The sequence below is a fragment of the Cucurbita pepo genome, chromosome LG10 (genome assembly GCF_002806865.2).
Source record: "Cucurbita pepo subsp. pepo cultivar mu-cu-16 chromosome LG10, ASM280686v2, whole genome shotgun sequence".
In the NCBI taxonomy this organism is placed as follows: domain Eukaryota; kingdom Viridiplantae; phylum Streptophyta; class Magnoliopsida; order Cucurbitales; family Cucurbitaceae; genus Cucurbita; species Cucurbita pepo.
Window position 1 is genome coordinate 8,623,643 of NC_036647.1, and position 18,649 is coordinate 8,642,291.

At 37.4% G+C, this 18,649-nt stretch overlaps 1 protein-coding gene across 1 annotated transcript; it reads left to right on the top strand.

The window, feature by feature from the left end:
- Positions 1 to 13,666: 13,666 nt before the first annotated feature.
- Positions 13,667 to 18,579, top strand: LOC111803400 (receptor protein kinase-like protein ZAR1). Its single transcript, XM_023687778.1, has 2 exons — positions 13,667 to 15,110; positions 17,796 to 18,579. Exons 1-2 carry the CDS (start codon positions 13,793 to 13,795, stop codon positions 18,434 to 18,436), a joined length of 1,959 nt encoding a protein of 652 aa, XP_023543546.1. The 5' UTR covers positions 13,667 to 13,792; the 3' UTR covers positions 18,437 to 18,579.
- The last annotated feature ends 70 nt before the right edge of the window (positions 18,580 to 18,649 follow it).

Below are 18,649 nucleotides of genomic sequence, written 5' to 3' on the forward strand. Positions count from 1 at the left end.
ATATCTTATTTCGTATCACTTCTTCCTTGTACTTCCGTCAAGCTCAAGAATATTTTTTGGAGGGACGATTTTTTGTGGGAGTACGTATTTTGGAGTCAACTCCCTCGTGTTATAAGTCAACCAAAACGAAGATTTTGGTTTTCTTGTACAGCTTGATCCATGACAAACTAGGTCTCGATTCCTTCATAAAAAAAACGTTCAACTTAATCCCCTAACACTTAAGGAATGCTTAATTTTGGACGAGAGGGACCGTAGGTAGGAAATTCGAACTTACCCCCAAATCTTACTTGAGAGTGATTTTCTTTGAAAACGATCTGAAAGGTACAAAAATAAAATGGGATAGGCCTCACTCGACAAATTTGTGTGTAGCCTCAAATTGAAATTTTCAAGCTTTCCTTTCACTTCATTAATGACATATATATTTGACCTAGGTCAGGGGTACTTTCGATGCTCAATTTCTTCAACAACGTTGTGGGTAATCTTATTTATAACTTGTAGAAACAAGTTTAGAAGGAAATTGTAAACTACATCTCTCAAATTTATAAGAAATTTGTGAAAGGAAAACCTAAAAAAAAAAAACTCTTATTAACTCTTGAATGGAGGCTCGACGTACTCGATTCTTGTTCTAAACGATCTCCCATACTTCATAATTTATAGAGGGAGCTCAAACTGACCTTGAAATATCTAGAACCACAATGAATCTGAAATCAAACTTTCTAGTATTTTTGTCGAAAATATCTTCTCCGATCAAAGGCTTACTGACCTTGGTTTTGAATTTCAGCTATTGATACGATGAGTTGTGAGTCTTTTAGATCATATCCGAATTTGGAGAAGGTCCAACGGCTCAATTTTAAGATATGTTTTATTTTGTGCACGTTGTTCATAACATATTAGATTTTCTGATCAATGGCAATTTCATAAATATCTTGAACTTCAGTGATAATTTGGTAATCTATCACTTTAAAATTCCTTTAAAAAATTAGAAAAATAACATCATTTTTGTTCTTTAAGCTTACTTTTTTTTTCTTCTTTTAAATTGGTTTCCAAAAACCATAATCTTTGTGAAACCTTGTTATGTCATTAAAATTACGTTCTTCGAATCCTTAAACCTTCCTTAAATCTTTTAGATTTAAGCTATTAGAGTTTCTCGAATTGAATTGTATTAAAATATTTTGAATTGACGATGTTTTGAAAGAGATTCTATATGAACATTTACTCGTTTGTTTTCATTAATTATGGTAACCTCTTTCATTACTGTCAAATTAAGCAAGTCGATTTTGCATGCATATAGTAACGGCCTTTAAAAAAGTTATATAAAGATTTCAACCTTCAACCTTCAACCGTAGAGAATAAGTATATCTTTAATACGGCTAAGAATATAATTTTTTATCAAGTGATTTGATCGAGAATTCGAATTTAAAACGACACTACTAAATTCTCAAACATATTTGAACTAAGCCCAATTTTTAAGAACATATATAAAAGGGAAAAAAAGATTTTAAATATCATGTGCAAAGTACTTTAGCATATGTCCCTTTTCACTTTAGTGAAAAATAACCCTTTTTTTTAACGACCCAAAAAAGTAAAGATATGAATAAATGATTCGAACAACTCAATCAACTTGACCCAAAAAATTTATGGTTGGAATGAGTTTATTGTTTAATAGGAGTTTCTATGGAATACCCATTATTTGATTAACCAAAATCAAGAGCTTTTAATACGATCAATCTTTTTTAGTAGGAATGACAATGTAACCGTCCAAACACATCGCTAGTAGATATTGTCTGTTTTGGTCTGTTACGTATCTTCCTCAGTCCCACAGTTTTAAAACGCATTTCTGAGAAGTTTCCAAACCCTTATAAAGAATGTTTCGTTCCTCTCTCCAATCGATGCGGGATCTCACAACCCACCCCTTTTCGAAGCCCAACGTCTTCACTGGAACTCGTTCCCCTCTCCAATCAATAGAGGTCTCACCGATAATGTCAAAGCAATTGAAACGTCTATGATGCCTCCTTGCTAACTTAGATGCCATGAAGAATATTTGTAGATTAAGATGGCACAAAGATGATGAAATTTGCATATCAAGATTGCACCATTTATAAGCTTTACTATTGAGCTTTTAGTCCAGGAATCAAATTCCCTTGGACTATTTTCTCTATAAATTTTTAACTATCGGTTAAGACAAAGAGCAACCGTCGTTCTTCAAATTATATCAATCAAAAGTTACGATGAGTTCTGTTGAAGTTTCTCATGGACAAGACGATGCCGGGCTCCAAGCTTGCAAGCCTCATGATTGGAAATCAATAGAAGATATCAAAGACCCGTACGTGCAAGAGATTGGAAGGTTTGCAATGACGAAGTTTATACACAATCAAACGGGGAAAGCGTGGACGTTCGTTCGTGTAGTGAATGGCGAGACTCTAGCCGTGGTGGAAGGAACGTTATACCGTGTGGTTATAGAGGTGAAAACCGATATAGTTGTTCAATCTTATCAAGGTTCTATTGAATTGTATGTGGCTAAGGTGCTAGATCATAAACAACCTCGCAAATCTTGGGAACTCTTAGCTTTTGAAAGCTCTGCCCTTCTAGCTTTGCCTTGTGGCTTAGCCATCTAGTTTGAGAAGGAGAGCTCACTTATCTATCAATATCAATGTCTAATTTTATGTTGCATGAGTGTTTTTTCTCCTCGTTTCTTTCCTCTTTATTAGAAACTCGACTAAATTCGATTTACTCGGTCATTCAGTTATGAATCAAACATAACTAAAATTAATAGGGTACAATTTATTACTATGTGTCACAATCACGCAAGCGATTATGCGGCACTTACTCTCACCATTCACGTTAGCCAACTTGAAATTGTGTCGTCTTCGGCCGAACGACGTATACCCAAGCCTATGACCCTGGTTTAAGAAGAAAGTATTAGAAAATTGGGGCTGAGAGAGATTTTAGAGAGAGAGTTTGAGAACGAGATTGAGAGAAATGAAGAAAGTAATGTTATAGGCTATAAACGAAAAAGGAGACACAACTACTTAGATAGCATCCGGGTAGGAAGAATTGACAACTAATCACATTCCCGTATAACACATTTTGAGTCATTTCAGGTCTACCAGCATAGACGTGATTCTGCCGAAACGCCATACACTTAGAAAATATAACGAAGAAACTATACATCATGACAGCGATAAGGGAAAGTAATAAAGTGATACAACACAGGAAGTTTGGCATGCAACGAACGACCATGAATAACATGTTTTGGACAAGTATGACCGTAACACTATCCAACGTATGTGATTATGAAACATTCATGAAATTTCATAGTGGAAGTAATAATAAGATTGGGAATTTGCTACCAACTTCGAGATTATTAGTGTGTCGAAAAGGATAAATCGTTGTGGAGTTCATATGCAACAAAGAGCAACGTGCAGATGTTAGAATGGTCGGTAATTGCCAAATTGGGTAAATTTTAATGATTTGTTTAGGAGATTTGTTAGTAGTCTTTAACTTAGGTAGAAATTTTAGGAAATTTGATAGTGTTTTCTCTTATTATAAATACTCATCAATGTGCCCGTGAAAGTTACAACGTTGGGCTAAGCTGAAAGTTTCTGTAATTGTCCAAGTTCACCGCTACCAAATATTGTCCTCTTTGGGTTTTTCCTTTCGGGCTTCCCCTCAAGGTTTTTAAAACGCGTCGGTTAGGGAGAGGTTTCCACACTATTATAAAGAATGATTTGTTCTCCTCTCCCGCCGATATGGGATCTCACAATTCACTCACATTTGGGGTCAGCGTCCTCGTTGGCACTCGTTCCCTTCTGCAATCGATGTGGGACCCCCTATCCACCCCCTTTCAAGGTGCAGCGTCTTTGCTGGCACACCGCCTCGTGTCCACCCCAAGTGTAGGTTCAAATGGCTAGGTTGTCGAAGGGGAGGTTTGGAGCTTGGTTTAGTTTAAGAAACTGACTCCGAACCTACGTCCTTTTTTTCTAAGGAAATGAAGAGCGATGAGTTGTGACAATGAAAATTTAAATTTAATGTTCTACTAATTTAATTTCTAAAATTACAAATTTCAATATTATAACCTAATCTTGAACGCTTAAGAAAATTATTCAACATATTTACTCGAACAAATGAATATATATAGTCTTGAGCGGGAACGAGGACGAGGATGGAGAATATATCCTTGTCCTTGTCCTTGTCCTTGACCCTATTTAGTTAACGGGAAGAAATTTCTCTTTGTTCCCTCACATGTTTTTCATCGAAATTCTAGATTGACTAAGATAGTTCTCGCAATCCTTGCACATCGTGTAAGAACTGGACTAACCATAGATCATAGTAACTGTGGCTAAGTGAACCTCGAACCTAAATAACCCAAAATAATTATTTTATTATAAATAACTCACGAGTAATTAGTTATAACTATGAGAGAAAAAAAATTATACTTACTTAATTTAACTAATTAAATATATTTAAGATATTGCTAGCTAATTAAGTAATAATTTCACATAAGTAAATAGTTTAATAAATTATTAATTGGGTTAAATTAAAAGAATTAGTTAATTAATTAGTAATCTTCAAAATAAAAGTGTAATTAAAATTAAAATTAAAAGAGCCGTTATTCCATAAACATGAATTTAATTCCAAGAGTGAGTTGAAGCGGATCAAATTAGGAAATTCTTAGCATTTTCCTAATCGGTCACTATGATCCAACGGTCTGATTCTGAAGATTTTCCAAATTTGAAACTAAATTCCTCTTCTCTTATAAATACAACCTTCACTCCGCCGCCGCTGAATCAAAAACCGACCACTTCAATTAATCAATCAATCAATCATGTCTTTCGCTGCCTCTACGCCGATTCAGTATCGTCTTTACACCGCCGCCGCCCAATCCGAAACCCATACAGCTTTGGAAGTCCGAATGCGCTCTTTCAACCGTCTGATCTCTGCTTCTTCCTTCCCCGGAGTTCCGCCGCAAATTCTGTTTGAAACCAGACCCATTCCGGTGAACGATGCTCTGTTTCATCTCTCTCTGCGCCAACTCCATGATCCTCTGTTTCACATCCCCCGGTTACTCTCCACACTCGACATCCACGCCGCCGCCAGCGAAGTAATTGGCTGGAAAATCGCGTCTCAGATCGCCCAATTGTCCGGCGGAAACAGAGAGACGAGGTTCCACATCGTGGTGGAGGTGGATTTCATCCAAAACATCTGGATGGGTCAGGTGGCCGGAGTGTACCAGGGGCAGGGAAACGGCGGCGGACTGGTGGAGGAGACTGTTGTGGTGGATGAGTCGCCGGCGAGGAGGAGGCAGAGGAGAGGAGTGGTGGCGCGTGTTGAAGTGGAGGAAGAGAAGGAATTATTGGGAGATTGCTGTATCTGTTTGGATGAGATGAATAAGAAGAGGGAGGTGATAAGAACTCCCTGCGGGCATGTGTATCATGAATCATGCATCTTCCAGTGGCTCAACCTCCATAACTCTTGCCCTCTCTGTAAGAGGCCACTGCCATTGGAGGACAACTCAACCTGACTTCCTTTTCAGTTAATTACCCACTTTTCTGAGGGCTTATTTGCAATTTTTTTTTACTACTCCTTGTAGTAATACTAATAATAATTGTCCTTACTTGCAAATATTTTGTCCATTTCGTTTATATTTGTCAACGCTTTAACGACCACTTTCCACCGTCACCTAGAGGGCAAGAATCAATCTTATATTGTCGAATCTAGCCACTAATATGAAGAACTTCTCAAAGTCAACTTCTTACTATTGCACGTATCCCTTCGCCATAAGTCTTGCTTTGTGCTTAATGACATCCACTTTAAACCAATGGGCTTGTGACTGGACAATAAGTCGGTAAGTACCCACGATTTATTTTTCTCGATGGCTTCAAGTTCTTTTTGTATGGCCTCCTATCACATCGTCTCAGTTGCTGCCTCATGATAAGTTGTTAGCTCTTTGATAGCAAACAATACTAGCTCATTGTGATCCAACTCTTCTTCAAGTGCATTCGCATAAATTTCAAAGAGATCAAAATTTCTTTAGTCCATCTGTTGTGGGTTCTTTCTGTGATCTTGCCTAAACTCCCTTGTTCTGAAGAATTCATCTTGTCTTTGGGTGTCATCGATGATGACGTTTGTGGACTTGTTGGTGTCAATGTTCATGCACTTTCTATGTCTGAATTTTACAATAGTCTGTTTGTTCTCGTTTACACTGCACGAATCCCATTTTTCCTTCAAATACTACATTTTTGCTTACATGAAATTTCTCAGGTTGAAGATCATACCGTCTATGTGTCTTTGTTTTGTCCTCATTAAGTTTATTGATATATGGTTTGTAATCTTAATATGTATGGTACAATCAAAGACTCTCATATGCTCGAAGTGAAGTTTCTTACTGAACCATACTTCCTAGAGGATACAAGTCTCCAGTCTCTTTACTAACTGACTATTTAGAAGCTAAACCACATGTCATATTGCCTCGCACCAGAAAATCACTCGGACTTGCATGCTTTTGAGTAAGCTTCTTTCAATATTCATTGAAGTATGATTTCTTCTTTAACGACCTAGATTCACCGTTAGCAGATACTGTTCTCTTTGAGCTTTCCCTCAAGGCTTTAAAACGCGTCTACCAGGGGAAGGTTTCCACACCCGGTCTTTTGTTCTCCTCCCCAACCTGGTTGGGACATCACAATCCACCCCCTTTTGGAGCCTAGTGTCCTTGCTGACACTCATTCCTTTCTCCAATCGATGTTCCTTTATAAGGGTGTGAAAACCTTCCCCTAACAGACGCGTTCTAAAACCTTGAGGGAAAGCCCGAAAGGAAAAACCCAAAAAAAACAATATCTGCTAGCGGTGGATCTGGGCCGTTACATCTTCGCTCGAAATTTGTGTTTATGAAAAGCCTCTCATATTTCTCTCATTCATTCAATTTACTTTGGACACTAGTAAGGCTATAAAGCCCAACCCAAAAGTCTACATATTATGGGCCCATCCAACTTGACCTAAAACTCATAAGATTAGAAGTAAGCATGGGCCTTAGTGTTTGGGCCATATATATTATAGGGTTTACAAAATAATGACCAAATTAATCATGCATTTTAAAAATAAAATATAAAAAAAAAACTAAATTAATAAAAAGACCGTGAAATTTATACTTTATCTCGAAAATACCCTTGAACTTTCTAGAGTTTCAATAATGTTTTTCAACGTTCAAAAAATCTCAACTATACCCTTATCATTAATTTTGGATAAAAATTATTTTATTTAAAAAATACTCATGAAACTTTAAAAGTAGCATTAAAACTCTTTACATTAAAAAAATATTTAAAAAAATTATCGTCAATATATGACCGAAAACTATCTATCGATACCTTATAGTATTTTTGAAATATACCTTATCGATACCTTATGACTGAAATATGTCCAAACTTTTAATATTACTTTTGAAAAACGGAAAAATGTATATTTTTTTTTTTTTTAAGTTTAAGGATATTAATAAAAAAATTTAAAAATTTAAGAGTATTTTTTAAATATTTTTTTAAAGTGGAAGGGTTTTTTTGGAATATTTTTAAAAGTTTATTAGTATTTTTGAAATAAATGGTATTTATTTTTTTTATTTTTATTTTTTTAAGTTTAAAATATTTCTTTTATTAATTTAATGGTACAACATATTTATTATTGAAAAATATATATAAAAACATAGATTTCAAAATTGATTTGAGTTTAAAATACTCCAAATCATAAATGTAGTAATTTAAATTTAATATTACAAAAAAACAACAATTTCAAATCCCTTAAATCGAGATATAAATTATTAATATTTGAAAATATCGAAGTATTGATAAAAATTACAACAAAATTAATAGATTCATCCAAGTGAAACATTTCAAAAATTAGGTTTCTAACTTAACTAATGCAAATAAAATACATAAAAATAAAAATAAAAATACATAAATGAGATCTAAAATAAGATATGATCGGTTGAACTATAATCAAGTTGATAATCTATTATATCATTCTATTGAGACAATAATAAGTAACCATCCATTAAATTGATAATACGTTATATCGACATTTATGAAACAAATTGAACTGACATAATCATGAACTCCAAATGTCATTTCGATTATGCATGACGTTTGTATAGTTAATGCATTTAAAGATGTCCATAGAATTTTTTTTGTGTTTTCCTCTCCTCCTTATTTCAATTTTTATTCTCATTAAATTTTTTATTTATTTTTGGGAAAATCAAGATTTGAGCATAGAAATTTTACCCATCTTTTGATTTTTTTTTTTTTTAATGTTAATTAGAAAGAATTCTTTTAATGAATTTCGAAAAAGTTCTAACATAAAACTCAAGTTTTAATATTACAACGTGTTATTATATGTGGAGTTAGGTGGAACCGAGATTTAGCACGGAGGAAGACATGGAATAATCTTTGTTTCCTACCCCATTTAGCAAATATCGAAAATTCTCTCTCCACTTCTCTTTTCATTTAAATGAGGATGCTTCACTCGATTCAGGACGAGTTTATGCTGTTCTAATTGTGAGATCCCACATCGGTTAGGGAGAAGAATGAAACATCAAAGGTGTGGAAATCTCTCTATAGTAGACGCATTTTAAATAACCCGAAAGGGAAGGACAAAGAGGACAATATCTGCTAGCGGTGGGCCTAGGTCATTACAAATGATATTAGAGCCAGAAATCATCGTTGGTGAGCCCTGAAAGAGGGGGAACATGAGGCGGTGGGCTAGCATAGAAGCTGGGTCTCAAAGGGGATGGATTGGGGGGTCGCATATGGATTGAGGAAGGGAACGAGTGTCAGGGATGACGTTGGGCTTCGAAGGGAGATGGATTGTGAGATCCACATCGGTTGAAACCTTAACAATAAACTCGAAAGGAAAAGCCCAAATGCCATAACTAATCATCCCGCAGATTAAATAAACATCCCGGTTATTTCATTAAAATGAATAGTTTTAAATATTGACAAAACTACCCTCCATAGTGAAACCTGAAAAGCATAGGTATTGTCTCTGACCAGAACAAAACAAAAAAGTCCTTAAAAATAACAACTTTATCCTGTTTCCCTTTTGGCACACCAACTTCAAATTATTATTATTATTTTCACTTTTCACGAAGACCCTCAAAAGAATACAAATTTTGAATTTTAACCCTAAAAACGGTGGTTTCCACCGCCACCCTTCAGCCCAAGTTTACCACTAGCAGATTGTATTGATGTTAACGTCACAATTTTAAAACACGTTTATCATAAAAAGAGTTTAGTTCTACTCCGACTAGTACTTCACACGGTCTAGTAACTGACTCTAATACCATTTGTAACAGCACAAGCTCACCACTAGTAGATATTGTTCACTTTGGCTTGTTACGTGTCCCATCGATTAAAAAATTACAATGAACCCACCTTAAAAAAATGTGCAACTCTAATGTTAAATTCAATATTAAAAAAAAAAGGGTTATGATGGTTATGATAAGTTTTTATTCCATGACTTCTTGTATATAATGTTTGCTCTAGCGAGCACTTTACGAAACAAAGACTCTTCCAACTCTTGTTCATACGTATGTCCTATGTCGTTGATGCTTGTTGTAAATTGCAGAGGGCTTTTCACAACGTGTACATTTTGCGCCTTCTATCTTGATAATAAAACCTTTGAATTGAGATGTCAATATTTAGAAACGCCGATAATGACGTACAAGTAATGAACCAGTAGGTATTTCAAGATCTTATACTATCAAGCTTGACCAAAGTTAGATAGGACAACACGTGGTGGCTACTTGAGTAGTTACTATCGTATGTGAAAATGGGTCAGCCAAGGTTGTGGACGGGATGAGGGTCTACATTTATAATTTAGATAATGATGAGTGTCATTATCGTGTGTGGAAATGGTTAGGAGTACTCTTAACAGGATCATTACACTGTAAATCCATCTTGAGAGGGGTCGAGAGACCACACAGGTAAACATAGTAGCTGACCAGCACACAAGGTCACTCCCTCAGACTTTTTGGCTCTATGGTAGTTCTTATGGTCGCCAATTAACCTTACACGAAGATGTTCAAAGCGAGACATTATATTATCCCATTTTTTAGGATGAGGTCATGCCTCCACCTACGATACTAATCAATTACTCTGAAGGCAATGTAGGCTTACTAAGTCAAATAACAGAAAAGATAGTTCACTCCATAGCTCAATTGCGTCATCTAGCACATATGCGACGTTAGAAAAAGTGAATAGCTATAGTGTCCGCTACAAGACTCAAACACTAAGCAACTTGATATACAAAGTCCCATGATGTCCAAATTGCTCCCCTTTTGGCATGCCAAATATGGCATGTAACGGCTCAGATCCACTGCTAGCAGATATTGTCCTCTTTGTGCTTTCCCTTTCGGACTTCTGCTCAAGGCTTTAAAATGCGTCTTATAGGGGAAGATTTCTACACCCTTATAAATGGTAGTTTGTTCTCCTCCTCAACCAATGTGGGACATCACAAAGCTCAAAGAGGACAATATCTGCTAGCGGTGGATCTGGGGCGTTACAAATGGTATCAGAGTCAGACACCGGACGATGTGCCAGCCTTCTCGATGTTCCCCAAAGAGGGGTAGACACGAGGCGGTGTGCCAGTAAGGACGCTGGGCCCCAAAGGGAAGTGGATTTGGGAGCAGTCCCACATCGATTGGATGAAGGAAAGAGTGTCAATGAAGACGCTGGCCCCGAAGGGGGTGGATTGTGATGTCCCACATTGGTTGGGGAGGAGAACAAACCACCGGGTGTGGAAACCTTCCTCTAGCAGACACGTTTTAGTTCAAAACAATAAGGTTTTTCAAAAAAAAATAAAGGTCGTGACAAATTTGGAAGGAATTCAAAATTAAAATCATGAATAATTGAATTTAATAAGACATAAATCACCTACCCTATTAAAATAACACTATTTTGAGTTATTTTTCTCGAACTGAACCAGCTCGGTTCGATTTTGGGTTCAAGGAAAAAAAATTTGGGTCAACTTGAACCAAACAGATTCCATTATTGAAAGAAAAAAAAAATTTAGTTGCAACTTCAAGTTTAATATTAGGGTTTTCTTACTGTCGAGTGCTGCACACCTACCAAACTCGTTTTCTTTTAACTATATGTTGTCGCCGCATCACACGCCTGTGCCCACATTGCGTTGTCCCTTGTAGCCACCACATTGCATGCCCACGCACATCGTACAAACCGGTGGTTGGATTAGGTTGAGTTGTGACATAATTTCAGGTTGTTCAAGTTACCAACCCAATCATCCTAAAATTTTGGATATCGGAAATGTTTTCTCAATCCAACCCAACTTAACTCGTGTAGCTCTAAATTCAAGCATAAAGTTGTTTAATTTCTCAAATTTTTAATTCTTAAATTAATAAATAGAATTATTAATACCAATTTGAATATGTTAAAATATATATTCTAGACAAAGAAGTTCAAATTTTCTTTTGAATTAAATATAAAAATAAAATCTAAAATGCATTTTAAAAAATTATAAAAAGAGTAAAATAAATAAATAAATAAAATGAGTGGGCCACCACAATTGATTAGCACTTTTTAAATATTTTAAAATTTTATATCTTAAATTTTTCAAAAAGTATTTTGAAATTTAATATTTTACAACATTCAAAATGATTATAATGACTGCAAATATATTTAATATTCTATTATTACCTTTTTAAATTATTTGTCTCTAGAGTTTACCTTCCAATATAATCTTTTTAATTATTTTTAATTCCGTCGAGCGTTTAAAAAACCTAAAAAAATTGAGTTGGTTCACGGGTTCATTTTTTTGACTGGGTTAATCCAACCAACCCGAAAAATAGGGTTATAACTCAACCTACCCCTACCATACTTAATGATTATTATGAAGATTAAGAATATTTGAAGTTTGTAACCGATGTTAGTGATGCTGACTTGTGAATGTATGATATTTGAGTTTTATATGATTTTAGTTATTAATATATGTATTGTAGATAAGTATGTGTTTTTAATAATTAAAAAAAATGAACTACCCGACAACCCAATTCATGAACTCTATTCAAGTTGCTTGAGTCACCCACCGAACTTAATAAACTNAAAAAAAAAAAAAAAAAAAAAAAAAAAAAAAAAAAAACTGGTATAGATTGTGAGATCTCACGTCGGTTAGGGATAAGAACGAAGCATTCTTTACAAGGGTGTGAAAACCTTTCCCTAGCAGACGTGTTTGAAAAACCTTGAGGGGAGGCCCGAAAGAGAAAGCCTAGAGAGGACAATATTTGCTAGCGGTGGGCTTGGGGCGTTACAAATGGTATAAGAGTCAAACACCGAGTGATGTGCCAACGAGAAGACTGAGCCTTGAAGGGGGTCGACACGAAGCGATGCGTCAGTAAGGACATTGGGCCCTGAATGAGTATTGGGAGCCCACATCAATTGGAGAGGAGAACACAACATTCTTTTTTTAGGTTGTGGAAACCTCTCCCTAGCAAACGTGTTTTAAAAATCTTGAAGGAAAAGCCTAAACAAGACAATAGCTGCTCGAAGTAATTTTTTTTTAAAAAAAAATATTCATGATTTATTTAAAATAAAATGAAATAAATCAACTAAAATAAAATTATCTAAGAGAATAGTTCAATAAAAAATAAGCACATGTAATGGTATACACGGGTTTGAGTTACGTTCGGTTGGAGAAATCTTTTGAATTGATTCGAAGTTTCGGTCTAATTGAATTGATAACTCGAACAACTTGAATGGAGTTTTCAACCCAACTCGGGTTACCTAACTATGTTAGCTGCTTTTAGTATCATGAAACGTCATTTTCGAGGTTAAATGTGAATTACAATGATTATTACTCAAAATATTGAAGCACGAAAATGAATGGACAATACGACCTCCTATTTCCTATAATTATTAAACCAAGCTTATTAGAACAAATCACGTGACAACATATTTGAAATAATTAGGGTACACATTAAACCAAATGCATTTTTATATAATTACTTTCTTTATTTTATTTATAAAAATTAAATTATGATTACAATCCTTCAATGTCAAGCAACAAAAACAAAATATATAATAATAACAACAGGTCGGGTTGACTCGATAAAAATGTCAACTCACGAACTGACCCAAATTTTCGGTTGTCTAAAAAATTCCACTCAACTGAAACTGAAAAAATAATATAACCCAATACAACTTTTATGGTTTGGGTTTAGTAGTTCGGGTTAGTCGGGGTCTCGAGTAATTTGAACACCTTCTTCTAATTTAAGAAGTTGTTGACACACTAGGCTCTGATTACCTTTGATATCATTTATAAGACCGCAAGTCCACCACTAGTAGATACTATCTATTTTAGATCGTTATGTATCGTTGTCAACCTCACTAGAACGTATCTATGAGGGAGAAGTTTTCACACCTTTATGCTTCGTTTTCTTTTCTACCCAATGTGAGATCTCACAAAATCGATACTGAAATAAGTGGATCAAATTTATATATATATATATATATATATATATATATATATATATATATATATTTTTTTTTTTTTTATTTGGAAGGTTTAAGAAAAACATACACATTTCTCCAAAAATGGAAATGAAATTAAAATGAATAATAAACATTTTGAATTTCATAATAAATAACCCTTTTGTTTTCGCTTTATTGGGATTAGTGGGTTCTTCTTCTACCCTTCACTGCATCACTCATTTCTCTTCCAAATTCAAATTCAACCTCCAAGCTCCTCAACAATGGCGGAATCCCAATCCCTAATCTAACCCTTTTATTAAATCCCCAAAATGCCCCCATTCTCCTCCTCCTTCCTACTCACCTTCTTCTTCTTCTCCTTCTCCCTTTCTTTTACTTCCTCTCTCAACTCCGACGGCCTCTCCCTCCTCGCCCTCAAAGCCGCCATTGAATCCGACCCATCTCACGTCCTTGAGTCCTGGTCGGAATTTGACTCCACCCCATGTCACTGGCCGGGAATCGTCTGCACTCGCGACCGTGTCACTCAGCTCTCCCTCCCCAACAAAGCCCTCACCGGCTACATCCCATCTGAAATCGGCCTCCTCGATTCCCTCCGCCGCCTCAACCTCGCATTCAACAATTTCTCTAAACCGATCCCTTCTCATCTCTTCAACGCCACGAATCTTGTCGTTCTTGACCTTTCCCACAACTCCCTCTCCGGTATACTTTCCGATCAAATCGGTGACCTGAGGAAGCTTCGCCATCTCGATTTCTCCTCTAATTTCCTCAATGGCTCTCTCCCCAATCGCCTCACTGAGTTAACAGAACTCGTCGGAACTCTCAATTTGTCCTACAATCGATTCTCCGGTGAGGTTCCGTCATCGTTTGGTAACCTCCCTTTGATTGTGAACCTCGATGTCCGTCACAATAATCTCACCGGGAAAATCCCTCAGGTGGGTTCGCTTTTGAATCAAGGTCCGACGGCGTTTTCCGACAACCCGAGTCTATGTGGGTTTCCGTTACAGACGCCATGTCCAGAAGCTCAGAACCCGAATGTTTTCCCGGAGAATCCACAGAATCCCAAGTCTGTAAACGGGAACTTCCCGGGGTACGGCGGCGGGAGAGAGAATGCCGGAGGTGGTGTCGCTGGGTCGGGTATGGTGGCGGTGGTTTCGTCGATATTCGCGGTGGTGGGGGTGGTGTCGCTGACGGTGTGGTGGTTCCGGAGGAAAGGTGTAGAGGGTAGGGCAGAGGAGGGCAAATCGGGAAAGGGGAGTCCGGAGAGGGAGAGTTTGGGGGAGTCGGAAGGGCAAAATGGTAAATTCGTAGTGATGGATGAAGGGATGAATTTGGAATTAGAGGATTTGTTGAGGGCATCGGCTTACGTGGTGGGGAAGAGTAGGAGTGGGATAGTGTACAAAGTAGTGGCGGGGCGGGGATCTAGTGCGGGCGCGAGTATTGTAGCTGTAAGGAGACTTAACGATGGTGATGCCACGTTGACGTTAAAGGATTTCGAATATGAGATCGAGTCCATTGGTAGGGTCCAGCATCCCAACATCGTACGGTTGAGAGCCTATTACTACGCAGCTGATGAGAAACTGCTGGTCACTGATTTCATCAAGAATGGGAGCTTGCACACCGCGCTACATGGTAAAATTACTCTAAATTTTTTACTTCAATTAAACTTTAAAAATTCCAAGTTTACCCTTGTTTAACGAAACGCTAAACTTTTAATTTTGTGTCTAATAATCATATATATTGTACTAACAAGGGTTAGATACGTGTCTAATAAGTGTTAGAGGGTCCAAGAGTCTGATAAGTATCAGAGTCAGACATGCTAGCTCGGAGATGACCATTTTATGTGTTGAGCCCGGGATTCCCCATTTAGATGGAGAATAAGGGAGGGAGTGTGGAATATTTTTTCCCCATTAGACAAATGGGACTGAGGACGGGATTATATTCTTCGTCCCCGTCCGGCTCTACTTAATATAAAAATGACCTGTGGGAACCTGATCCCTGAAAAAACAAATGGGTAATTTCACGGGGATAGAAAATGAAACAGGGGATAGGTGAAGCTCCCGTCTTGACCATCCCGTCCCATAGACATCTCTACGATGGGAAGAAAAGGTTAGAAAATGAAAGTTTTGTCTCATTAATTGAAAAAGTAATGGGCCATAGATTGAATCTTGGAAAATGAATAATATCATGGAATCATTTTAACATGTAAGGTTGACTAGATACTTACAAAACAAAAGCCTACCTAGGTAAGTGGACTTATTTTTCTCCCCACATTTGTTGGCTTAATTATTGGCTTTTGTCGTGTTAATTTTTGTATAAGCTTTTGTACAACGTCTTGCCACAGTGTTGTCTAATAAGTTCTTAAACTTTATGTTCGTAGATAATATGTTCATGAACATATTCGATACTATTAGAATACAAAAGCTTATGTCTAATAAGACGTTCAACGATCGATAAGAATCTATTTAAGTTGGAGTTTTTAACGTTGGGGCATCTTTGATCCTTCACAAGATGGCACTGCTGGTGATTCTTTGTCTTTTATTGGAACTTTATATCCTTAATATTTTGAAGCATGAAGTGCAGGTGCCATAATTTTATGTGGTCCTCTTTGTTTCTTGCTGTCTGTCAAACCCCATTAATAATAGGTCTTAATCAATAGGATAGCTGATATGTTAGTATCTGATATTTATTATGAGATCCCACGTTGGTTGTAGAAGAAATCGAAGCATTTATTATAAGGGTGTGAAAATCTCTCCTTAACAGATGCGAGGCTGAAGGTGATACGTAACGAGTGAAAGTGGACGATATTTGCTAGAGGTGGATTTGGGGTGTTACAGATGGTATTAGAGCTAGATATTGGGCGGTGTGCCAGTGAGAATGTTGGGTCCCAAGGGGGGTCCCGCATCGGTTAGAGAGAGGAATAAAGGTTTCCTTAAAAGGGTGTGGTAACCTGTCTTTAGTAGATGCGTTTTAAAGACTGTGAAGCTGACAGTGATTTGTAATGGGCAAAAATGGACCATATCGGTTAGCGGTGGGTTTGGGCTGTTACAATTCTTATAAGGGTGTGAAAACCTCTCATTAACAGATGGGTTTTAAACACAGTGAGGCTGAAGGTGATATGTAACAAGTGAAAGTGGACAATATTTGCTAGAGGTAGATTTGGCTGTTACAAATGGTATCATAGCTAGATATTGGGCGGTGTGCCAGTGAGAATGTTGGGTCTCAAAGGGGTTCCACATCGGTTGGAGAGAGGAATAAAGGTTTCCTTAAAAGGGTGTGGAAACCTCTTCCTTGTCGATGCATTTTAAAAACTGTGAAGCTGACAGTGATTTGTAATGGGCAAAAATGGACAATATCTGTTAGTGGTGGTTTGGGCGGTTACAAATGGTATTAAAGCCAAACACTGGGCGGTGTGCCAGCGAGAATGCTGGGCCGTAGGGGGTGGATTGTGAGATCACACATCAGTTGGAGAGGGGAACGAAGCCTTCCTTATAAGGGTGTGAAAACCTCTCCCTAACATGCACATTTTAAAAATCATGAAGCTGACAGTGATATGTAACGGGCCAAAGTAGACAATATCTGTTACGGGTGGGTTTGGGGTGTTACAAATGGTATTAGAGCCAAACACTGGCGGTGTGCCAGCGAGGATGCTGGGCCCTAAGGGGATGGATCGTGAGATCCTACATTGGTTTGAGAGGGGAACGAATCATTTTTTATAAGGGTGCGGAAACCTCTTCTTAACAGATGAGTTTTAAAAACCGTGAGTCTGACAGTAATACGTAACAAGCCAAAACGGATAATATCTGCTAGCGGTGGGTTTGGGCGGTTACAAATGGTATCAGAGCCAGACACCGAGCGGTATGCCAATAAGGACGCTGAGCCTCAAAATGGAGTAGATTGTGGAATCCCACATCAGTTGAAGAGGAGAACGAAGCACTCCTTATAAGGGTGTGAAAACCTCTCCCTAACATACATGTTTTAAAAACCGTGAGGCTAATAGTGATACATAGTGGGTCAAAACGGACAATATCTGGTAGCGGTGAGCTTGGATTATCCAACCGTTTGAAACTCAAGTACATAGTGATTAAATGATTTATCTTAGAAAGCACTGTTTGTGGTTTGTCATATTATATGCTCTCTGTTCTCATATCTTGTGACCATGTTTTGGACTTTTACTTCCCATATTTTATTCTTATGCAGAATATGAAAGGATCTTGAGATCTATACTTTCGTTTATGACACGTTCTAATGTCGGTGTAACTTATCGACTCGTATTTCCTTTCCGAATCGGTGACAATCTCGTGATGTATATTGCAGGAAGTCCGTCGAGTTCTTTGTCACCTCTGCCATGGTCTGCAAGGTTAAAAATTGCTCAAGGAGCTGCAAGGGGTTTGGCCTACATTCATGAATTCGGTGCTCGAAAATACGTACATGGAAACATAAAATCGACAAAAATCCTTCTCGACGACGATTTCGAGCCTTACATTTCAGGTTTTGGACTTAGTCGTCTCGGCCAAGGAGCACCCAAGTTCACTCCAACCTCCTCCAAGAAGTTGAGCTCAAACCAGAACATGATAAGCTCAATCATGGGGTCAAGCATTTCGAGTCCCTCGGCGATATACTTGGCGCCAGAGGTTCGGGAGTTTGGAGGGAAGTACACGCAGAAATGCGACGTGTACTCGTTCGGGATTGTGATTCTTGAACTTTTGAGCGGTAGATTGGCCGATGTCGTATCGGAAAATGATGGGAAGGGGTTGGAATGTTTCGTGAGAAAGGCGTTTCAAGAAGAGCGGCCATTGACTGATGTTATCGACCCTGCACTTGTGCCTGAGATTTATGCTAAGAAACAAGTAGTTTCGACGTTTCATATTGCACTGAATTGCACCGAGCTTGATCCCGAGCTGCGTCCGAGAATGAGAATGGTGTCGGAGTGTCTCGATCGAATTAAATCTCAGTGAAAAGTAGTATGTTGTAACATTGTTTTCAGATTGTGTAGGTAGGTGTGAGATATGTGATGAATTAGGCTAACAACAACAGTCCAAGAGTTGTGCCATTAAGAAATGAAAGTTCTTCCTTTTTTCTTGTGTTTGGATGAACCCAATGGTGGGTGTCACGGTCATGTTTGTCTAAGATATGTTGTTCGTAGCTCTGCATGTCGGATGTCTCAACTA